Below are 25,125 nucleotides of genomic sequence, written 5' to 3'. Positions count from 1 at the left end.
AGATCTGTAAGTATCTTTTCCCCTTATTGGTCATTTTGGTCAGGTGCCACCCAGGTTATCTGAGCTTCTTAACCCTTTACAGGTAAAAGAGGGATTAACCCTTTACAGGGTAAAGGGGGATTTTATGCTACCCTTAGCTGTATGTTTATGACATACCCCATTTGTAAAATGGGGATCCTAGGACTTCCCATTCCCTAGCTCACAGGAGTCATGTGAGGATAAATTCACTAGCGATAGTGAAGCACCCAGATATTTTGGTGAGGGGGCCACAGAAGAACCTACTAAGTAAGTGTTCATGAGTAAGGCTATGTTTTAGTAAAAGTCATGGATAGATCACGGGCAAACAAAAATTCACAGCCCGTGACCTGTCCATGACTTGTACTATATACCCCTGACTAAATCTTGGGGTGGGGGGGAGGTGTACCATGGGTGCTCAGGGGAGGTGGTCCAGGACATTGTGGGTGGTGCTGTGGGGGAGGGTTGGCGGGGCTGGCAGGGTCTCTACCTGGCTTCGCACCTCCCCAGAAGCAGTGAAATCCCCCTCTCTCAGCATCTAGGGCCTAGGCGGAGATGTGGCCAGGCAGATCTGTAGCTCCCTCTGCCAAGAGCTCTGGCTACCCAGCTCCCATTGGCCGGGAACTGCAGCCAGTGGGAGCTGCAGGGGCGGGTGCCTGCAGGTGGAGGCAGTGCACAGAGTTGCCTGGCCATGTCTCTGCCTAGGAGCTGAGGTAGGGGGATGTCGCCACTTTAGGGGAGCCCCCCCAAGGTAAGCGCCACCCAGAGACCTCACCCCATCCTGTGCCCCATCCCCCTGCCCACTCCCAAACTCCGGTTGCTGCTGGGGAAGGGTGGCGTGGTGGCCCAAGACTGCCCCAGCAGCAGCCAGTGCGACTGGCCCAGGGACTGCCTGAGCTGGTGAGGCGGCCCCCATGCCAGGCACACCGGCTGCTGCAGAAGTCATGGAGGTCACGGATTCAATGACTTCTGTGTCCTCCGTGACAAACTCCCAGCCTTTATTCGTGAGTCCTAGTGTATTACTGACTAGCATTGATGAAGTTGAAATTTTCCAAACTACCTTTTCCCTTCTTCCAGTAAAGACTGCATCAGATTCAGCTTTTGAATGTAGAATGGCATGCTCCTACAATTAAGAGTTTGAGATATACGGGTATATCAGTGATACAGCTTCTATTTTTATTTAATAAGAGCTAAACCTACTTTTAAACAGTTCTGAGGTCTTGATGTGCCAAGCACAAGAGGCACTTGAAAGAGCACTTTGAGCAATCCTGCACTCTTGATCTTACACAACTACTGTACGTTATCATTAGTTAATGCTGGCAGAGGTTTGCAGATAGAAAATCCGCTTCTGTGTGTGTGAAAGAGGAAATCGCTATTTGAGTTTGCTTTGACCTTATCAGAATGATCCACTCCATTTGTTTCAAAACAAAATGTTGTCAAAATTGATATGTTCCCATGAAATGTTTCATTTTGATGAATCCACATTTTCCAATGGAAAATTTCCAAGTACTTCTAATTGTTTTATTATTTATTCACCATTTGATGCCACCAATATGCTTGGTACTACACAAGACTGAAATTTAAAAACAGCTCCTGCCCCAAAGATTCACAGGCTAAAAGTGTTTTAACTGGCACTGTACTGATTTTCTCGTTTTATTTAATACTATAGAATATTTCTGGAAAAAATGTGAACTATAGATGCTTTCATAGTGAGTCCACAAATAAAAGGAGTCTCTAACCAATGTATTTCACATTCAGTTACTTTACTTTGAATGTTAGTGGCAGCATGTTTAAGATTGAGTCTGATAAAACATGACATCAGCTCTCTCTGCCTACAAATGCGAATCTTTTAGGCCTTGATACTGCAAGAAATTGAACGTGCTTATGCTCTGATTCAGCAAAACCCTTGAATGCGTTCTTAAGTGTTTTACTGAATAGGGATGAACTTAAACATTTTTGGAAAGCTAAGCATGTGCTTACGTGCTTTGCTAAGTCAGAGTTTTCATTCCTATTGAAGTCAATGGACCCAGTCTTTAGAACAAAGCCACATGAAGAACCATGCACTGAAAATGCAACTACTTATATGCATCGGCTACTTCCAGCAATCAGTGTAGGTATATTAAATGCAAAAATGAATTCCACCTTTTCTCTAATTAAACAAAAACAATACGTTTGACATTTCACATCCCATGTCCCCAGGTTGTGCTTAAAGTGTTTTCACCAGCTTTTCAACATGAACTCAAAAGCCAAACAAACCCTGAACTAAAATTTCTGTCCCTATTTATAATACAGTACCTCTCAGTTATTCAATGCTGTGCTACTGACTGATTACCACACTCCATCCCAAAGATGGATACAAAATCAGTAGAGCTGTCTGTATGTACAGTGAAAACTGTCTTAAGTTACCACCTGAATGCTCAGTAAAAATCAGTCATTCTGTAGAAGTGATTGTTAAATAGAGGCCAAGCAACTTTGTACTAAAAACTTTGGAGATAACATGTAAATGGTTGTCAGACAGTGGGTTGTTTGACAGATGCTGTCCCTAGCGCAGTTTGTAAAACATCTTGTGGTGAAAGGTGCTATACAAACAAAATATTATTAACAAATAGCACGAGGTGTTTCAAATCTATTCAGCTGAGGCTGTGATCTGGCTATGAAAGTGAGAGGAGGTGAAGTTCATTGAGGAGCTCACCAAATATTTTCCATTTTCTAGCTTTAGTGTTAATGGTTGTGGCTCACTGAACTCCCCTAAACAAAATTAAAATCTGTATGTTCATCATTGAGGCCCTGTGTGACAGGGTGTTCACCTCACAATAGTCTGGAAAGGTTAATGTGGCCCAGAAAGGGTAAACTAACCAATAGGGCACACCTGAGGGAGAATTAGATTTCATAAGCAATCCCTAATTGAGGCTGCAGCACCAGCTGAGCAGGAGTAGGCTGGTGTAAGCTTAGGAAGAAAGGGGGTTGTAGTGTGGAAGCTTACAGTTAAGCTCTAGGCTTAGCTGAGTGAAAGGAAGAAGCCTAGGGGGAGAGTAGAAGTTCTGGGATCCTGGCCCTGAAGGAACGGTTTACCAAGAAGGATGGTGGATGAGGAAACCTGATAGAGATGGAGTAGGAAGCAGTCCAGGGAAATAACAACAAGGTTTGGGATGGAGCAGAACTTGGTTGTTGATTGTAGGGTCCCTGGGCTGGAACCCAGAGTAGTGGTTAGGCCTGGGTTCATCTACCAGCCACTAAGGGAAGTGGCATAGTTTTGACTTAGAAGACTTCTAGTAATGCTACCTGGATAGTCAGTCTGACTTTGAAACCCTGGAGAACCCAGCAATGAAAAAGGACTATCTCAACTCACAAAGATGAAGCACTGCAACTCCTGCAGCATGTGAGGGATTGCAGAACAAGGAAGAAACCAAAGTGGGTGTCAGACTGGGCAGAGCTTTTCCCCAGAGGCAGCTACAAGGAGGCACTCCAGTGGTGAGTAGAGAACCCCATGATTGCCTGGCTCTAGCAAGTGCTTTAATACATGTTTAAGTTCCACTGATGTACTAAGTGCTCTGACTGAGAGAGAGCAAAAATAGGGGCTTCCGTAGGACTTTTAAAACATTGTTTGCTGATGCAAACAGTGAGAGCAGAGGGTCTGACTCAGCCAAGCCCTTTGGTTACTGTAGCATGGCTGGGTACCTCAGCATAGGCAGTGAGATGAATGCTAAATGTGACTGGTTCCAGGAAATCTGGCAACACTTTGATCAGCATATGCCTGTCTGGCATTAATCATGTAGAGATTCATGTCACTAGGGTGGGAAATCTGCTACAGACTGTGTTGAGAAATGTATAGACATGGAAGGTGAAAACTGAGAAAAATCCAGCAGCTGCTAGCAATGTGGGGAAAGGAACTATACTGCTTTGGGTATAAGCTGGATGTTGGAACAGCAAATCTGATCTAATAATGTGTGAGCACACTGGACCTCTCAGAGAGAAGAGAAAGGACCACTACATATAATTTAACAGAAGAACAGAGTCCAAAGGTCTCACTTTGGCTGATTATCAGATATATGTAGGATATGCATATAGGGTTGGTTTCTGGTGAGAACTCCTACAGGAACTGGTAGAACTGTTGCCATCCAGTTACCTAGCTTGAGAGATGGGTAAAGCTCTGTCTCAGATTCATAAGGCTCTTATTCCAGGCTAAATAAAGTGTAAATTATATTGACTGGGATTTACCCATAGTTTAGGACTTGCCATAGTGTGTTGAGAGGACTTTGTCCAGGAGGATTAGGATTTGGGTTCAGGCTCAGGGAACACGTAAGGTATTTTTCTGTGGCTGTGATTTCCTCTCCTAAATTAAGCTTAAGGCTGTCAGACCCACATACGCCCATACCTGCAAAGTTGAGTAAATTGATCATTTCAGGGACCCTCGGCTAAAATTACAATTTGTTGCCATCCTCCAAAGTACATATCAAGAAAGCCATGTCTGCAGCAAAAACAGCTAGGTCCCCAAAAGGAATATGGTACAAGTAAAATGTAGACCAGAGTGCCAAAATCTGAAGGTTTTCATATACTACTTTTTGAAATGGTGGCTCTCCAGTTAAATCATCCAAGCACTGGAGTAGAATAGCTGTTGTCAAGAAGGGTTTTCGGAAGGCCAGCCAAAGGAAGCAACTATGTGGGAACATAAGTTGGTAAACATCTTCCCAAAGGGGTTGGGGTGGGGGACCACAGATCCACATGTTCCTTTCTTCCTTCTTCGCCTCCTGGGACTCCTGGATACGTGTGGGGCTCCTGGATATGTGTGTGCACATGCATGTGGTTTCTCTGCCCTTACTAAAGTGATCAGAGTGAGTGCAGTGGAGAGTGTATTCCTCTTCCTCCTTTCCTAGTGGCGGACAAAGAAGGGTGGTTGGTCTTCAGGAGTGGGGAGAAGGAGGGTTGTTCCTCTTCTCTTCCCTTCTCATAAAGGGGTGGAGCAGAATTTGGGGCAGTCAGGGGCAGGGCCGGCTCCAAGTACCAGATGAGAAAGCACGTGCCTGAGGCGGCACATGGTAAGGGGCGGCATTCTGGCCAATCTTGGGACGGCACATTCTGGCCGCCCTGCCGTGGTTCTTTTTTTTGCTTTGGCAGCCCAGTCCGCAGCTCCGGAGCCCCCGGCCGGCTCCCCGCACTCCGCCAGTCCCAGCCCAGCTCTGCAGGGGCACGGACCCCGGCCCGGGAAGGCAGGAACTAGCAGTCACCACCGATCACAGTGCCGCCGGGCTCCCCGGGACGCACCACTCCCTGCTGCCTGCACAGGCCTCCTGCGCCACTCTGAGCCCAGCCCAGTGGAGCCACCTTTAAAGGAGCGGCTGAGCCAGCACCTCCTGCAGCCCCTGGGGGCTCCGCCTGCCCGGCCGGGAGAGGCACTCCAAGGCCGGATGGGGGAGCCCCTCTCACCTGGCTGAGAGGCGCTGTCCTTCACCCCCCTGCGAGTTGCCTTGACCGCCTTCCACGTGCTCCCTGCGGCTGCCGGGTTTTTGTTTTTGTTTTGTTGTTTTTGTTTTTTGCTTTGGCAGTCCGGCCGCACTTTTTTGCTTGGGGTGGCAAAAAAACTAGAGCCGGCCCTGGTCAGGGGTGTGTGTTCCTCTCTCTGCTCACAGTGGTTTTGTGAGGGGATGAGACTGCAGAGGGAGGTTGCATGCATGAAAGAGCTAGGAGTACATCAGCACTCTTCTCGCTCAGCTTAACCTAAGATTGGAATAGATGCAGGGGCTGATGAAGTCCTAGATCTGTGATACGCGGATTGAAGTTTGTGAGCACAAATGTCTCTTTAATGTGTGTGCTGCGGCTCTTTGAAGCACATATTAAAACACTGTGTGATTTTAAGTATTAACCAATCCAGGTGCTTTTACTATGTTATTAACCAATTAAGTTACCAACTCGCACTAAGTTATTAACTTATTTGGTATGAGAATACAATAATTATATAACTAGATATAATAAGTACTATAGTAAATGAAAACAATGAATTCACACTACTGTGTCTCTCTTGGGTAATGTTGATTGCTAATTTGGCTCCTTAACCACTGAGGTCTGAGTATCACTGTCCTAGGTCATCATCAGCAGCAGATTAGACAACTGGAAATAATTTGAGAGAATTTGCTTGGTCAAATATTTATTTACTTATATAGTACAAGTGCAGCAATGGGCTCTGTCTCCCCTGAAATTGCATGGACTCCGAAAATGACAAACAAAACAGAGTTTCTTGGACAGTGCTAGAGATGTGATGACTAAGAAGGCCTAAATCTAAGCTAGATTTGATAATATCCAAAACCTATGGAATGAGGTTATAAACAAAAAATTGAACATATGGAATTTTATGTCCTGATCCTGCAAAGAGAACTATATGGAGAAACCCTGCACCCCCTGACTTCAACAAACAGAGGCAATGCATAGGAGGGGCATGTGGGGTCAAGTGCTCCCCCCCACCCCCAGATTAGCTTGCTGGGGGGTGGGAGAGGAGAAGAGGGAGAGGGTGTCTATCCTTCCACTGCTCCTGGCCCCAGCATGCTTGGCCTCTGTCTCTGGCAGCCGGGCCGTGCGGGGAGCGAAAGAGTTGGGACCAGCCACTTCTAACACTGGCCACTGGGTCACTGCTCCTTGCAGCTGCCTGATAGAGCCTGGCTGGAGAGGTGGCAGCCACCACCTGCCCAGGACAGGGGCCAAGTGAGCCTGAATCCCCTCCTCTCTGCATGCTCAGCCCCTGTCATCAGCAGCCAAGCCCGGGCAGGGAGTGGGCCGCCACCTCCTCCCTAGCCAGGCTCTCAGGCAGCTGCTGCACTGCACAGAGCAGCGACCCAAAATGGCCAGCTTCAGCTGTGAGAAGCAGCTCTGTCCTGCTCCCTGCCTGGGCCCAGCTGCCAGGGAGAGCTGCTGTGGGGACAGGTGCAGTGTGTGAAGGACAGAGCCCCTGGCCCCGCAGGTAACATGGGCAGAGAAGAGGACAGTGGCCTAGGGGTGGGGTTGGGGTTGTTGCTGAGCAGAGGAGACACATGGGGTGGTCACATGTCCTCCCCTTTAGATTTGTGCCTTCCCATACTGGATGGAAACAGTCATGTGTGTCAACAAGGCTCTTTGAGAGCATGAGGGTCCAGGTGCACTGTTTTCTTTCCAGGGATAGGCCCATCCATTGACATCTCTGCCTCAATTAAGCATATTGAATGTGTTTTCTTGTAATATACAGATGAAAGTGTTCTAGACAGGAGTTCCTATTGCTTTTGATTGTGCCAAAAATTATGAGGCAAAAGAATGTTTGCATTCTAATGAAATGCCAGTATTTTTCTCCTTCAGTTTATTTGCATTGGTATAGCTGAAATTGCCTTATACTAGCAGCCTTATATTACAATAGATGACAGGAGTACTTGTGGCACTTTACTAACACGGCTGCTACTCTGAAAATAGATGACAGATTGTTCCACTATAACTTGTGGCCTGAATTCATTGGTCACTGTAACAGGGCAGCTGCTTCCCATGTGCCCTGCCTGCGTTTCCCCATCCTCGGGTCTTTTTAAGAACTGCACACCGCCAGTCCAAAGGTGATTTAAAACATTCTCCTTCTGGGGTCTGCTTTATTCAGTCCCTATGCAATCTGGCCCCCAAACTCCTGTTCAGTGTCTTTCTCCTCTTAGGAGGGCTGGAGACTCCCTGTCTAGCTCAGGTCTCGGGAGCTTTTCCTCAGTCTCTGCCACAACTACTTGATCTTTCCCTCTTCTCTGCAGTGTCCTGTTACTCTTGTAATCTTATTTCTCTCAGGTGTGTCTCCTTAGGCAGTGTAAGCCAGAGGCTCAGTCTCAGGCTGGATCCCAAGCCACCATTTGTTCTACACACAACTCCATCTGACTCTGGTCTCGGCCCCAGGACTCCACAGGGTGGGTTCGAACCCAGGCCTTCCAGCCCTTAAGTACAAGCCACCCTGTTATAGCGGCATTAAAGAAAATACAATTATATCTGAAATTCTGGTGACTTTGGTGGAAAGGATGGAATAGTGGCCCAGGTTTATAAGTATTAGCTTTATGAGTTTGTATTGTCTTGACTTGTTTTTTCATGATGCTGCCTTGTCAAGCAGTTTGCTGTTCTACTTGTTTATTTTCTAAATCTTCATGAAAATTATATTCTCTACAAATCTATCTTTATTAAAGTTCCATAAAGGATAAAGACAAGCATAAGTGGGAATATTACTATGCATGTTTTTTCTTTCAATCTAATAGTGGAATTGGACTACTGTATCATAACACACTTAAGCAGACTGGTGGACCAGTGTCAAAATGTTAAGATCAATAAAGAGAAAATTATTTTGTGTGTTTGCTTTTGACAGAACAGATGAATTAGCAATTTACTTGTCAGTTAGGTACAATACATAGCAATAGTTTCTGTCCTTTATAGAAAAATGTTTAGATTTGATTCTTTTTGAATCACCAATTAGTGAACTATATACTACATCCTGCTCTTTATAACTTATTGATTTTTATCATCAAATGAATCTTAACATGGCTGCCTTGCACATGGCAACTGATGTTCATTAAGAACAATTACCCAGCAATAACTTGTCTCTATGCTGGCACATTTATTTGACTCAGTGCACAATGACTTCATGTCCACAGGTTCTCTTCCCTCAGGAAGTAGTCTCTTTTATCAGAAACAGAATGACCCTCTTGTCAATGTAACAGATTTGTAAACTCATAAGAATCTTGTTTTGGAACCTCCTGCTGAAGTGCCAAGTTCCAGATGTCAAAAGACAAGGGCACTGTAGCATTTATATTTGTTTCCAACCCCCCCCTTATTGGCTGGTTTGTCTTTTTCAATCATTGTATGTGCATGTTCCAGATACTGAAGGCTTAGAGTAGAAAGGCTTCCTTTGCATGGCTAAATAGCTGCATTTAGTGCCTTATTTATGTCAAAGGCCGGATTTTTTTTCCCTTCTCCCTAACAAACATAAAGAACCTAACTAGCTGGAACTCTAAAGGATGCTGCTTCTGGATGTAAGTATTACAGTGCAAATGGGATATAAATAAGTTAGAGCTTATTTAGCTCCACAAGAGCTACGCAATCAGTTTGAGGGAAACAGACAGGGGCTGAACTCTTGTAAGGTCAGTTTAGTAAAAGAACTCTTCCCTCCCCCAGTCATCATCACAAAGGGGACTATTCATTCTCCCATGCTCAGAACCTTAGTAAGAATGGCAGTCCTGCTCTTGACTTAATGGGAGCTGAACTTGGACTTTAATATGATTCTTTCCCAACCTGGTTTGTTTATCTGTTTACTTTAACTTATTTATTGTACCATGTTGTTGTTGGGGCCTGGTTTCTGTATACTAGCAATTCATACTCTTGTTAATATTTATACTAGGGTAGCACCACTGTACCAGTCACTGTACAGTACAGACACATAGTAAGTAGAGTTGGTTGATATGTTTGACAAAAACATTTTTTGAGAATTGTTTTTTACCTAAATGCAAATTATGTTAGAAAATGTTCATTTTTGTCAAGCTTTTCTGTTTGTTTGTTTTTTATGAAAAACAGAAACTGAAATTTTTTTAGTAAAAATATTCATCTTTTGGTTAAAAGAATTGGTTTTGGGTTCTGAAAATTATTACAAACAACCTAAAATTATTACCAAAACCTTTTTGGACACGGAATGAGATTTGGTTGGTTGGTTTGGGGGTGGAGAGGGGGAATTTTCCACAAGAAATTTAGAAAATACAAACAACAAAAAACCATTTTCCCTGAAGAGCCCATGAAAAATATTTTTGGCACTTTTTGACCACCTCTAATAGTAAAAGACAGTTCATTCCCAAAAGTCCTTACAGTTTAGGGGCCTGATCTGCAATTTCCATTATGTGAGAGAACTCCTGCACCCTTACAGATTCCCCATGACGTCAGTGGGGTGCTATGGGGTCACAGCAGTGAAACCACATACACACAGTTAAGTGAGGGGTCAGTGGACAAGAGAAATAAAAGAAATATTATCCCCAACTAAAGATGGAAAACTGAGGTTCAGAGAGGTTGTGACTTGTCAAGTTACACAGGACGTCTCTGGCAAAGACAGGAATTGAACTCAGGTCTCCTGAGTCCCAGGTCTTAACCACAAGGCCATCCATCAATTAGTTCTCTTCATATTTTTTGCTCCACCATTGACCTTCCTCCTCCTATTTCCTGCTTACTGCTTTCTCATCCTTACTCACGTCACATACAAAATGTAAACTCTTGGGAGTAGGGCCTGTGTCTTTCTCTGTTCTAACACACTTCTGGCAGTAGAAATGAAATGCTATAAATAAAAAAAATTCTAATTGTAAGCACTTACATACTTCCTCTTGTCTGTATCCTCTATAAATAAATTTCATTTTTAAAAATGTGAGAAGTGCTGTTAGCCCACTAACCATTTGTTTCGATAGATCTAATGAGAGTTTGGGATCCAGATGGCATGCCATATTTTTTTCCAAAACATTTTAAAGTCAGTGACAGACAACTGTGTCATGCGGAAGGAGCTCTTCGCCCAGGTTACTGTAAAGCAAATGTGTTGCTTGTTTCTATTAGAGCAGAATAGTTCTTTATGAAAGAGTGCCTGTAACTCTGAATAACGATTTGATAAGCAAACAAGAATGAATTTTGTGTACATAGACCACGCACATTCCATAGGCATAGTGGAGATGGTCAGCAAGTCCTGCGAGAGTTGCCTGGCGCTGTATGCATAGCATATGTGATGCTGTAGTGCTCACTGAAAGTGGTTGCAGGTGTTCAGGGATGCCCATCGGTGTGTGAACAGAGTTACAGAAAAAGCTAGGGCAATGGGTGGCTCAAGAGACTGGAAGTAGCTTTAGTTTGCCAGTACGACTATAGGCCTGGATGGTGGAGAGCAGGAGTTTATTGCATAGCTGAGGTCTGTTCAGCAGCCTATCTGAAATGAATCTGGTGACCTCGTTCTGGTGCCTGGTAGACAGGCCTTCATGTATCTCCACAAATGGTAACTTGTAAATTTGCAATCTCAGGTAGCAGTTCTAACACTGAAAGGAACCCTGAAGACTGAACTACCCTCTTATCCATATTGATGGCCCCTTTGGGTCAGGGTTGAGGTACAAAGGCAGAGCAATGTGGGGAAATCTTGCACTGTTGCTTTTCATTCCATGCCTGCTCTGTGACTAGATAAAGAAGGTCAGTCTCCAGTGCTCTCCATCTGGCATTTGCATATGTGCTAAAATTCACAAGAAAAGCAAAAACAGAACAATCTAAAGTATGATGATATTTAGAAAATATTGTATAATACAAATGATGTAAAGCTTTTAGCAGCCAGTGTTCTACACAGACAGATGAATAACAAAGGAAACAGCATGTTATAGTACAAAAATTAACTCATCTGTATCCTTGCGGAAGCAGCCTCAAAACAGGAAGCTGCAGTGTGCTGCCAGATGTGCAACACTCTGAGCAATAGTCCGTTTGTTCTACTTGATGTTCCATAGGACATTGCTTCTCCTGAAATGCATGTGCACTGGGTGAGTCATGTAACTCTAACCTTCAGTAAAACTGTAAGGAGTTTTTTTTTTTTAATTTTTTTTTTTTTTTTACAAAACATGTTTTCGTTGGAAAACATTGATTTTTTTCAAAACTTTTTGCAGAAATATTAGTTTCAATGATTTGTTTGCAAAATGGAATTCTTGTTTTCCAGCTAACTCTTTAGCACAATTGACTATGGAAGCACCAAAGAAACTGGTGGGATTGTAGTACTGTACGTAGCATCACATATGTGCCTATGATGCTCTAAACTGGTCATTTTTGAAGGTGCAAGTTTTAAATATCTCAATTAAATAAAATGAATAAAGGCACTTGTATGTGACTGTGACATTACCCAGGGTACAATCTGGATTGCTGAACTGCTGTGTCCCCTCAATTCTCCATCTGGGGTGCCTATTACACCACTTTGCTGTGAGAGCAACCACTTCTGGCCTTGCTCTCACACCGCCTCTAGCATGTAAATTATTCCCAGCTGAGTTATGCTTCTAGCCAGCCCTTCCTAAGTTGTATTGCAGAGTACACTAGCAAATTCCCAGTCCCAGACTTGTCCCCGGAAATGTGCATCCAGCTCTTTCCTTCTGAAAAATACAAGCTCATAGAAAGTCTGTCATTTCATTAATAGAAAATGATATGCACAAATCCTATTACCTTAAATGGAGTTTCCCAAACTCTTAAATCATACTGGCTTAGATAAAATTATAAAATGAGTTTATTAACTACAGAAAGATAGATTTTAAGTGATTACAAGTAATGAGGCAAAAAAGTCAGAAAAAGAAATTAAGGTAAAACACAAACTAATATCTAACTTAACAGCTGAGTTGAATTTAAAGCAAAAGATTTCTCTGACCATATGCTTACAGCAGTCTGGCTGGATTCCTTCAGCCAGGACCACTCCCCCAGTTCAATGATGGTTCCTTTGTCTTTCAAATGTTAGTGAGTAGAGATCACTGCGGAGAGGTGACTTGAGATCTCAGTTCCTCATTTTTATATTTTTTCCTCCTCTTTAAGAATCATCTCCAGCAGTTGAGACCCTTTGCCAGGATGTAAATGTCTCACTCATCCGTCTTCCTGCCAAAGAATGGCCCCTTAGCCAGTGGTAGTCCATTTGATTTTGTTGACACCTGGCTGACCCATCAGTTTGGCTTTTGTCTCTGAGGAATTGGTCTATGCCTGCTTTTCCAAATTTGGAGCATGTCTCACTCTTCCGGTGTCACTTAAATCAGTCAAGTTGTCTAGTTTTTATGGGAACTAGAAAAACAGACCTGACTTCCTGGCAAAGTGGTAGTTAGCATTTAAAAATTGAAGTACCCCACTCTGCCAGAAATCAGATGAATATTTAGGATATTAATATTCATCCTTCATGCAGTTTATTTGACCACAGTGGATGTAGAACAGGAATTAATTTGGCCTATTATTGAAATTTCCACCAATGTAAGATGTTTGTATATAATCAATTATGTCTTAAACTATTGCACTGTCTAGATTATTTCAGATTAACATCTTTGAAAAGTGTTATCACTTTTGATAAGTCCCTGAAGGGAGAATATTCACTGATAGATGCATTAAAAACCAATCCAAGCAATCTTCTTCAAACATCACTTCTCATTTTTAACAACCTACTTCTTACCTTGTTAAGCCAATTGACTGGATATTTTTAGACCATTATCATCATGATTTACTGCTCTAATACATTAGGAGGAAAACAACAATAAAGGCTTCTGTTTCTTACAGAGAGATTAAGTCCTCAGTTGCTCAGTTACATAAACAGCAGAGTGAAAATGTATTTCTGCTGCTATTAGGAGGCAAGATATAAAACTAGATATGTTTGAGACAATCTGATAGAGAAAACTCATTCTTGGAAATGGACGGCTTTCAGGAAACTCAAAGTGTTACTGTATGCTACTCAGGTGCTACTGTATGCAAAATGGATAACAGCTGCTTTAAAAAAATTGCCTTTGACATTTCCTATAGCACTGGAAAAGATAAGGGAGGTGAATGGCCTGTGAGATGTGTGAGTGTCACTATTACTTCTGCCACAGTTACTCTTTACTGTAGACTGTTCAGCTCTTATTACTCAGGCAAATCGCCCATTGACATTTTGCCAGAGTAAAACAGTGCTCAATAGGTCCCTATACAAGTTAGGGACCAGTCTTGCAAATACTTAATTGAGTAGTCCTTACAAGAAGTCAGTGAGACTTCTGCTGAAGTCAATGAGACAATTAGGATGAGTTTGTGGAATCAGGGCCTTATAATTTCCCTTCACCCTCACCCCCTAAACTGTTTTTAATAATTCCTTTGCTCTTTTCTTTATTTACTTATTTGATATCAGACCATGTTTATACTAAATAATAGAAGGAAACAAATATACAACACTACTTTTCCACATACTTTAATTTAAATCTACTGCATTTCCTGCAGGCTGACCACCACATTTATTAGACACCGCCCTTACTCACATGAGTCCACAGGGCTGCTCACATGAGTAGGAGATGCAGGACCAGGACCATGTATGTTGTTAAACATAAATTCTCCTACTATATTTCACTTTTCAATGCAAGCCCTCCAGTGAATTAGACGTAATACTGGATACTATCCTGCCTTGTTCAGGTCAAAGGCAAAATAAAAAGGTTAAAATTAGTATCCTTTTGTGCCGTTACTGTAATATATTTTTCATTTTTATGATTAAGAATATATTCATAGTTCATAAAATTAAGTTCTGCTAATCAGACCACTGCAGGAAAGAACATCAAATTAAGGGCAAGATTAATTCAACACAATTAATCATGTCCATCACAAGGGAAATAAAAAATAATGTGCTTTAAGCAGGCAATAGCCCATAGTTTAGTATGTGGGAGGGTTTTTTGTTTTGTTTTGTTTTTCTGTAAAAGCATCTGTGTATAAAGTCACAACTAGTCCTGACTGAAGTAAAAAGCGTTGCAGTGTTACCAGCTACACATCAAAGTGGTGAGTGAGTATGCTAAGTCATGCCAATTCTCATTTCAATAATCTACTTTGCTGATAGAGTAAAAATACAGTTTTGCACTAGAAGGTGTAAATCTCCAGTAGGCTGGGTCATAGGGCAACGCTCCAGAGATGTCTATAGCATCTGTGAAGATCCGGTGTTTAAGACTGAGATTAGTGATATAATAGGCTAGTAGTCTGCTGACACTTGCTGCTAGTACTTTAGAACAGGAAGGAAGGAGATGGGGCTAATGTTAGGCTATTCACAGCTTTGTTTTTCTATCTCTAAATACTAAGAGAACTTTACTTTCTATACTACCGCTCAGCACAAAGCAACAATATAATCTTGTAATGTTTTCTGCTGTATTGTGAAACTCTATTTAAAAAAAAAAATTTATTAGATTTTATTCTAATCTTAATAGTATCAAACATAAATACTATGGGCTAAATTATCCTTGGAGTCACATTCTATAGGCCTGATCTTGCAGCACTTCTTCACGTGTAATAAGTGGGACTGTGTGTGAGTGTGTAGATGGCAGGATTGGACCCCTCAGTTATAACTGGGATTGCATTGCAATGATACATGAACTGAAGCTGTAGAAGCCAGGTGGACAGAATTATTATATAAATATCTAGTAGTTCAAACATGCTGATGATCTCTGGGCTACATGAGTTCTTTCTAGGTATGTGATGAATAGGTAGCTGACTATTTTCTGAGTGTTATTGAGGCTGGTAATCTCTATTGTGAGTACATCCTAGATCTTAAAATATATCTGTTCACATCCAGGAGAATAAGATTAAGCTGTTCTTCCATGATTACTCAAACTGTCCTCTTAGTGATGGCAGTAAAGTACCTTCTGATAACTAAAGCCATGATTTATCTTTAATAACTTGAGCAAAAACAACCAAGTGCTTTTTAAAAAGTCCTCAGCCTTTCTAAAGCTGCCTTCAAGTCTCCAGTATCCCAGTCTGGCCCTTGCTTTCTAGCAGCTATAGCTGCCTTGAAAAAAAGAAGGTATTTGAAAGCCAATTTACAAACTAAACATAATTGGAAAGCAGAAGTCCCCCTAGTTGCAGTATTTCATTTTTTAAAAAAGGCATCCATGCAAAATGCTTCTGTAGAGCTCTAGAATTTAGTAGTACCAAAACATTTATGGGATGTGCTTATCACTTACAAAATATTCTACACACCTAAGATACCATCCTTGTGCATAAATAAAAAAAAAATCTATGGTGGGTCCCGGGAGAGAGATAGGTCCTGTCCATTTTTCAAAATCTCCCTGGGAGTTGACCTGGAGACAGATGACTACATGTGGCTCCTTCAGGGGTTTATAGAGGCTGCTCAAGTGTATATCAACAGGTGTCCTTGTCAATAATACAAGGTGTTGCCTCCCTACAGGCTGATGGTGCTGCAGCCTCAGTGTTCTCGGTCACTGTTGGCTCAGGCATGAACACACAAGCTGAACTCTCATACCTTGAATAGCAGTATAATGTTCAAATAGAGGGTTTGATAGATCAGTGGAAGCACAGAAATTCCAAGACTGAAAACACATTCTTAATTCACCTTTCTGTATGTCTGAATATTACAGGATAAAATATGTGAGATTGCTCACTGGTTGTGTTCCACTCCCGTAATTAGTAGGCAGAACAAAATATGTATTAAAACTGGAGTTTCAGCTAGAACCCTGAACTTCCTGACTTGTGGGAGTTAGGGCAATTTATATAACTTGAAGATATTTTTGAGGTTAATTTTGCATTGTTTTAAAATGTCTATGAAATTGCCAAGTGAAACACTGGAAACTGAAATCCTCTTATTAGCCACAGATCAGGCAGCAACAGTGCAAGCTTCACTTCACCTTTACCAGTATACCTTACCTCTCACTGAGTGGAAAAATTAGTGGGGTCTCCATGTGCAGTCAAGCCCAGGCCACTCTGCTGAGGTTGTGAGTTAATGCCAGTTGTAATGTGAAGGAAGTAGATGAAACCAATTTATTTGACACAGACCCTCCACTTGCTTTGTTTCTTTAGTTTAAAAGGCCTCTCCTGGAAGCTGATCTATAAAATCATGAATGTGTTGATTTACACACTTGTTAAAAATACATTTTATTGTAGAGTGACAAGTAGAGAAAACTGGTGTATAGATATATGGTTACGGTTGTGTTATAATTGTGAATACCATATTCAATGGAAAGTAATGCAGATTTGGACAGCCAAGGGGGAAACAATAGATCAATGAAGAATAACAGGATGGTAGTTTGGTCACCTAAGTATTTGAATCAGAGTGGCTGAGGAAAATTAGCCACATTGCAAAATGCACCTCTACCCCGATATAACGCTGTCCTCAGGAGCCAAAAAATCTTACCGTGTTATAGGTGAAACCACATTATATTGAACTTGCTTTGATCCGCCGGAGTGCGCCGCCCCACCCCCCTGGAGTGCTGCTTTACCGCATTATATCCGAATTCATGTTATATCGGGTCACGTTATCGGGGTAGAGATGTACTGCTAATTTTTTAGTGATTATTACATCCCACAGCAACAGTTGCCCAAAGTGAGAAAAGAGGAACTAAGTCATTAGACTACCACAGGAAATCTGAAGTATCTGATCTGAGGGACTTTAGGTATTCCAATACTAGTGGCCCATAACTAATGATTAAAAGGTTACCTTACTTTGTTCTTATTTGCATTTGATGCTTTTCAATACATTAAATACCTCCAACTGTTTTGGTGAGTTGCAGTATGCTTACTCATTTTTTCTATAAACTTAAATTGTTTTTGAGAAAAAGCTATGACCTTTTCAAATAATGGGCTGAAATCGTTCAAAAAACTGCAGTTTCTAGCACAAACTTTTTGTAGTGCCTGTATGCAGTAAGTTTGAGTAAAGACAACTAGATAATTTTACTTTTATCTTGTAAATTGTCAACAAGTCCTGAATGTGTCTATACACTGTTATATAGAGAACCATATGTGATTAATTTGCTTGTAATTCTACAGTCATAGTAAACCAGACATAGAAACAACCAATGTTGTGCTAGTTGCTATAGTTTTATCCATTAGGGATAGAAAAGATGTATTAGATTGAGTTCATATATCAGAGTAGGACACAGTCCCACAGGGAGAGAATATATCCAATATTAAACTGATTCTTCACTTCAATACAGTCAGCTCATCCTTTACAAAATTAGGAAATAACTAGGGGTAAACTGGCTCAGATTCATTGCTTGTGTATGCTTTCAGCCATATGCTTAAAACATGTAAAAAAGAAATCATTGGGAGAAAGGTTAACATAACTTTTGCAAACATTTGGTTATTCTGTGGCCAATAAGTGATCTCTGATTACACATCTAAGTTTAAATAAGCATTTACTAGACAAGAGCTGAACACAATCTTGTCTGAACCATGGGAAAGAATGTTTTGCATTGTTGTTTTGTTCACTACATGATGCAGTTTAAAAAAAATGTAGAGAATTTCCTGCTTTTGTGTCAGAGTTCCAGTGTGTACAGGGAAGACCAACTTTTTATCACTTTCTTAAAGCATTATGTTATGCTGCCTTTCTTGATGAGGGATCATCAGACAATTATTAAGCACTAATTTATGTCACATGAATTCTGGTCTGTTGCTCTACTCATACCATGTCATGGAACCTAGAATTATTGTGTCTTTAGTCCACCAGCTTTAGCTAATTAGCTATATCCCTTTTCATTGGGGACTGATTCTTTCTCTCTCCAGCCCCCCACCCCCATGCTGTTTTGCTGCTATCTATTTCACCAGAACAAAACATCCACATTTTCCCTTTTGTGAACACTCTTTTGTATTACAGAACTAAGTCTGTGCTAAAGACTATTTTGAGACCAAATGGTCAGCTCTCTAGTTATAAGTTATAGCTGGTTAATGGTGTGTCTGGAACCCCAAATACATCTTTCCCTATCATATATAAAGACTGGCCCATTGAAAATTATATGTTAAAATTGATAACTTCACTCTCAACTCTAATCCTGGAGCTCTTAGAAACAGTCTGAAATCCTCATTACTGAGGTTTACAGCAGAAGGTCAGAACCTCAGCATAGCACATTTCCCCTGAGCTTATAACTCTACAACAATCATATCAATAGTAATTTGAGAACTTTGAATAATTTTTATTAGCCCAAACAACTATGAAAAGTGTCCTGCACATAAGTAGATACTAATCTCTAAACTTTAATTATTTCTCAGCTGAAGCCATTTAAGCCACATTTTGGATAGGGTTGCCAAACCTCCAGGAATTAAAATTAATCTTTAATTAAAGATTGTCATGTGATGGAACCTCCAGGAATACATCCAATTAAAACTGGCAACCTTAATTTCAGACTAATGCATAAAAGAAAACAAAACTATGTAGTAGAGCTAAACAAATAGTCTTACAATGGGAACGTAGTCACAAAACCATCAACTCCAGGCACACTTGCACTCTCCCCCATCATGGGGGAGACCCCGGTTTACTTCCTTGTCTATTATGTACACAAATTTCAATGTATCACTGCCAAATTAATCCAGTCTGGTCTACACTTTTAAAGTAGCTTGACCTAGCTATGTCACTCAGGGCTATGAAAAATTTCATGCGCTGAACATTCTAAGAGCATAAGAATGGCCCCACTGGGTCAGATCAAAGGTCCATCTAGCTCAGTATCCTGTCTTCTGGCAGTGGCCAGTGCCAGGTGCCCCAGAGGGAATGAACAGAACAGGTAATCAAGTGATTCTGTCGCTCATTCCGAGCTTCTGGCAAACAGAGGCTAAGGACACCATTCCTGCCCATCTTGCCTAATAGCCATTGATGGACCTATCCCCCATGAATTTATCTAGTTCTTTTTTGAACCCTGTTATGGTCTTGGCCTTCACAACATCCTCTGGCAAGGAGTTCTACAGGTTGACTGTGCTTGTGTGAAGAAATACTTCTTTTTATTTGTTTTAAACCTGCTGCCTATTAATTTCATTTGGTAACCCCTAGTTCTTATATTATGAGAAGTAGTAAACTACACTTCCTTACCTACTTTCTCTACACCAGTCATGATTCTATAGACCTCAATCATATCTCCCCTTAGCCATCTCTTTTCCAAGCTGAAAAGTCCCACTCTTATTAATCTCTCCTCATACGGAAGCCGTTCCATCCCCTAATGATTTTTGTTGCCCTTTTATGAACCTTTTCCAATCCCAATATATCTTTTTTTAAGGTGGGATGACCACATCTGCACATATCACAGTTAGGTCGACCTAACCCTTGGTGTATATGGGGCTAGGCTGCTGGAAGAATTCTTCCACTGACCTAGCTATCATCTCTTGGAGAGGATTAACTATGTTGACTGGCAAGGAGGGGAGAGGGGGAAGAGACCTCTTCTGTTGATGCAGGAAGAATCTGTACTATAGTGGCACAGCTGCAGCACCATAGCTGTGTCTGTGTAGCAGCTGCAGTGTAGACATTCTTTCTGTAGAGGAAAGGAGACCTTGTCACTCAAAAGATCCTCCACCTGATTACTGAATGGCTGATGAGCTGTGTTGTCCCACTCAGTATTATATCATCTATGATAAAGGTCTGGTCTTCTACACTTAAGAAGTTTTATTGGCATAACCATGTCAGAAGTATGTGGGGTGTGGGTTTTTGATGATATAATTCTAGTAAAAGCCCTAGTGTAGATGCAGCTATACAGATATACAGGGCCGGCTCCAGGGTTTTTGCCGCCCCAAGCGGCGCAAAAAAAAAAAAAAAAAAGCCACGATCGCGATCTGTGGCGGCAATTCGGCGGCAGGTCCTTCGCTCTGAGTGGGAGTGAGGGACCATCTGCCGAATTGTCGCCGAATAGCTCCTCTCCAGAGTGGCCGCCCCAAGCACCTGCTTGGCAAGCTGGTGCCTGAAGCTGGCCCTGCTGATATAAAAAACTTATCCTGGTGTACACTGAGGTGGAGAGAATACCATTGTAATTATGCCAGCATAGTTAAAGCAGAAAAAACATAAGTGTAGAGACAAGCTGATAGATCCATGGGAGAAAAGGGAAATATACTAAGAGGAAGGAAAAAAAAAAGATTCTTAGATATCCAATAGGGATATGCTAAAAAGAAAATTGCAGCAATTTTCAATGTAAATGTGAAAGAAGACAAGTTCTCAGTACACTTGCATGCCAAATAATTTCTGGCAACAGATTCTTTGGGACAGGGGCAGGGTTAGGTTAAAAAATGCAGTGTTAAAATAGTTGATAGGTTAAGTGTAAATTACTGCTTCAAGGTGTAAAACTGAGATTTCAGTTCAAAATCCTAAAACCTCTGAACTAAGATAGAAAGAGCAAAATTGTCTATGTGCTGGGGGGGGTCTGGGATTGAGAGAGAGAGGTATATGCTGCATGGCACATAGGTAATAACTGCATGTCTGCGGGCGGGGCATGCAGGGGTGACTAGGTTTGCCTGCAGCATTGTCAATAGAAAGCATTCAAAAATCATGAATAGGGTCCCCAAAATTGAGACTGGCTTAAAATCATGAGGTTTAAAAATATTGTTGATTCTTTTATTGCTTATTTTCAGCAACTCTGAGGACTAGATTTGCTCAATGTTGGCAACTCTTGTGATTTCACCATCTCATGATACGTGCTGTTTTTCTTAAAGATCTGGCTTCTGGAGGCAATGGAGTAGGCAAGAAGCTCAGCTTTTGTTTAAAAATGAATTTCTGGTCCTCACAGTTGTAGAGAGAAGCTCGAGAAAGTGACATGAGTGCACCCGAAAGGCTCAGTAACCAGAGGACAAATAAAAATCACCTAAAATGTAGTAGTAAAAAAAATTCTGAATGTATTGATTGAGGTTAGCATTACCAATTTTTGTTTAAAATGAAAAAGATTCTCATAAAATAATCATATAAATGTTTGAAGGGACGGTGAGAGCCCAGAATAGCGGCTGTTTTCACAGCTGCATCACGGTATTGACTCCTATTCAATTTGTGATCCCCTAGAACCACCTGCGTGCTGTGACTCCAGGAACTGGGGCTTTATCGCACGTGATAAAACTGACGAAGCCCGGTTTGGCAGCTGGGGCAAGGTGCATGTTGCCTAGGGCCTGCCGTGAGGCTTTGGGTGGTGTTTAATTACTGGAAGATTATTCCTAGTCCAACGCAAATATCCTGTGCGGCAGGGGGTCTTCGGTCTGCGAGCCCGCGCAGCAGCAGCCGGAGCTTCACCTGGGCACTCCTACTACAAGTTCCAGCATGCACTGCTTCCTAATAATGCCGGCAGCTACAGGCACTCTATCTGCAGCCGGAGCAGCCTGGCCGCATTGCATGCTGGGAGCGGTAGTTTCTGGCAGGATCTGCATAGCGTTTTATGAGAGGCCGTGCAGTCTCCCCCCGTGCGCCACAACGAAGGAAGGGCTGCGCGCGCGCGCGCGCGTGTTTTTCCCAGCGAGGTAGCGGGAGGATTGCAGACGAGTGCTACAGAGCTCGGCGTGGTCTCCGTGGTAACCGGCTACTGCTGAACCCCGAGTGTAGCTGCCCCACTGTGACAAGCGCCTGAAATAGCGCGAGGCCAAGGGCGCTTGCAGTGGAAAGGGGTGGGAGGGAACACGAGGCTCCAACGCTTGCTCCGCCGCGCTGAAACCTGTCCCCGAGGCGGGTTCGCCAACTGCTACTCTCCCTAGGGGAGGCGCAGGCGGAGCTGGGGAGCGGAGGTGGGTGAACGCCCGGGGGGCGCTGCCTGCCAGACTGGCCGCCCGCTCTCTGCCGGGTAGGGTCTGCGCCGCTCGCGTGAAGCTCCGGCAGGTGGAGGGGGTCCGCGGGAGGCTGCGCTACAGTCACCTGGAGCCGAGGCTCAAAGCGACTCCTGGGAGCTGTCCGAGCTCCTCTGGGTGTTCGCTGTTCCGGGCCGAGCCCCGTAGTGTTCTCCCCACGCTGCCCCTGCAGGGCGGGTGTGTGCATGGAGGAGCCCTGCAAGCCTGTGGGCCCCTTTAAGACTAACAGATGTATTGGAGCATAAGCTTTCGTGGGTGAATATGCATGTGTCTGATGAAGTGGGTATTCACCCACAAAAGCTTATGCTCCAATACATCTGTTAGTTTTAAAGGTGCCCACAGGACTCTCTGTTGCTTTCAGGAGAACAAGTCACCCTATGGGGGCGTGGGAGAACAGTGATGTGGAAACATCACTGGAAGGAGAAGGCATGGCTGAGACACTGTTGTGTCCTGGGAGTGAAATGGTGTATAGCAGCTGCTGCATCCAACCTCAGTGTCTGAGCAGATATTAGTGCTGTTCGGACTTTGACCAGAAGCCAAAATGGCCCCAGCAGCCCCAGTGGTAGAAAAGGTGCAAGACTCTGCCCCTTCACTAGTCTCAGTACCACTACAGGGATAGATTTTTCTCCCTAGGATCCAGTCCAACAGGCCTTTTTCATGTGAGTAGTTCCATGATGGCCTAGAGTTGGCAAAGCATTTTGAAATCCTTTGATAAAAGGTGCTGTGATGCAAAACAAATGTCTGGAAAGATGGGGGTTCTGTAGTGTCTCAAAGGTGAGAATACCAACTTTGACCTTGTGGTAAAAGATAAAGTGCAGTGATTCAGTAAGGGGGAATGACCCTATAAAATCTTATTGATTCACTTCTGGGCTACTCACTGTTGAAACTGCCAGTTGTGATGGTCCTTTGTGGACTGATGATTTATTTTTCTTAAAAGGTATTAACAGATTGTATAAAACTGCTAAGTGGAGTCTATGTAGTTCCAGAATATTTTCATGTTAAAAACCTATGTTCATAATTTCCCTTGACATAACATGGCAGTTAACTGAAAAGATACCTTTGGCATTCTTTCCATAACCAGCAGAAAAGAAACTAGGCCTCTTTTCTACTTTCACCTCTCCCACAGGAAGCAACATTATAATGCCAAAGTGACAAATTCTAGCGCTCTTATTCTGTCTTTACTAAGGCACAAGGTTTTGGCTTGAAGTTAGGTACATACCTGCTCAAGTATCATTTCAACTGATTAAACAAGCTTTTTATTTAAAAGCAGAAGCAATTAACATAGTTTCATAGATTCAAGGACTGGAAGGGACCTCGAGAGGTCATCGAGTCCAGTCCCCTGCCCGCATGGCAGGACCAAATACTGTCTAGACCATCCCAAAGTACTGTTCGGTCAGTGGCAATGTAAACACAGTAAGTGTTACTAATAAAAATAGGGTATGTTATGGTGTCATAGAGATGCTTGGGATGAGTTTTGAGGCCAAGGTCAAAAGACTGAGTGGCTTTAATATCAGAAGTGCTAATACAGTAATCACATTTAGTTCTTGAGTTGGCTTTGAAAAGACCGAATTATAAGCACTGACTTGAGCAGGTATATAATTATCTTTATAATTACATTGCTTTCAAACTTTATCACACTCTTAAAATAATAGTTAATTTGTAGTTCATGATTATCTGACTGCAAAATTGAAGATTATCTGTAATTCAGAAATTTTAGTACACTTATTTCTCAACTGAAGATATTCCGCCTTAACACATAGCTAATAGTGGTTAGTTCAGCTGTTTGATAAAGTTTAAATAAACTAGGTATGAATACAGTAACACTGAAACAATCTGATACGACAGAGTGCTGTATTGACTTCAGTGGGAATGGAAGATAATTGGCATCATAAGGGACCAGGTCCTAAAATATGTGGTGCCAGTCACTGTTGATTGTAGACTTATTTGCTGTTTGTGAATTATTCTTTGGAGATGGCCAAAGTTTGTGCCATTTTTGGAGGATCCCGAGGAATTGGAAAAGCTGTTGCACAACTGCTGGCATGGAAAGGATACCGCTTGGCTATTATTGCTAGAAATCTGGAAATAGCTCAAACTACTGTGAATCACCTTGGGGGTATGTATATTGCTTTGTTACTGTTTATTCATGCCCTGTCCACTGTTTAGGTAACTGGTAAAAGTAATATATTAATATATCTAAACTGAGCATATTCACAAATGCAGGTGAAAGTAAAAGGCGGAGCATCTATTTGAGAATTAAGCCACATATAGCAAAGCAGATGGAGGATTTACTATCTGAAATAGTGTGAATAATGGCCTGGGTCTGTTCTCATGATTGTCAATAGAAAAGTTCTCATTAACGTCACTGGGAACAAGATGGTCTATTTTGTTTTTAAATGTGTGTAGTTTCAAAATGAATGTCCAGTGAATTTTGTGTATTAATTATAAAGTGCATTTAAACTATTTTTGAGCATAGTAGTGTGCCTTGCTGTTTTGAAACATAAGCCATTAAATCTAGGGCCTGACACTGGCAGGGTTTGTGTTATCTACCAATACCATTTTTTTCAGTTAGGAAAAGTGTGTGAATTCCAAGCAGCATTTAAGAACCATCTATTCTTTCGGTAATTTTATAGTTGTAATATTTTATAACAATATTTTTGCATTTAAGAGCAGTTTACACAGCACTTTACTTTTTTCCCCAAATATATAATCTTCATAACACTCCTACCAGGAAGGTGGTTGGTAAGTAATTGTTACAGACACCCTTTTACAGATAGGGTAACTTGAGATTAAGGCAGTCGTCCACGGTCATGTGAGTTGGTGACAGAAACGGGTGTTAAAATTTGGCAATTCTTGGCTTCCAGCCAGCCCAGACCTCAAACTGTT

General features: G+C 42.1%; 1 protein-coding gene across 15 annotated transcripts in view; it reads left to right on the top strand.

Moving 5' to 3' along the window:
- Positions 1-3,463: 3,463 nt before the first annotated feature.
- CBR4 (carbonyl reductase 4) overlaps positions 3,464-25,125 on the top strand; it is a 110,349-nt gene continuing 88,687 nt past the window's right edge. For 4 of the 15 annotated variants that reach the window (XR_006172598.2, XR_010601399.1, XR_010601398.1 and 1 more), the window contains exons 1-2: positions 21,819-23,016; positions 24,214-24,355. Coding sequence is in view for 7 of the 15 variants with exons in the window: in XM_042842120.2 (XP_042698054.1) it covers positions 22,969-23,016; positions 24,214-24,355 (190 nt within the window). In the remaining 8 variants the exon portion in view is untranslated. Of the gene's footprint in view, positions 3,487-21,795; positions 23,017-24,213; positions 24,356-25,125 lie in introns of those variants that run through there. The other 11 variants (XR_010601402.1, XR_010601400.1, XM_005309740.5 and 8 more) reach the window with 8 other exon arrangements.

This window comes from Chrysemys picta, chromosome 5 (genome assembly GCF_011386835.1).
Source record: "Chrysemys picta bellii isolate R12L10 chromosome 5, ASM1138683v2, whole genome shotgun sequence".
Taxonomy (NCBI): Eukaryota; Metazoa; Chordata; order Testudines; family Emydidae; genus Chrysemys; species Chrysemys picta.
The sequence above is the reverse complement of the archived record's forward strand: the minus strand, read 5'-3'. Positions and strand labels throughout refer to the sequence as shown.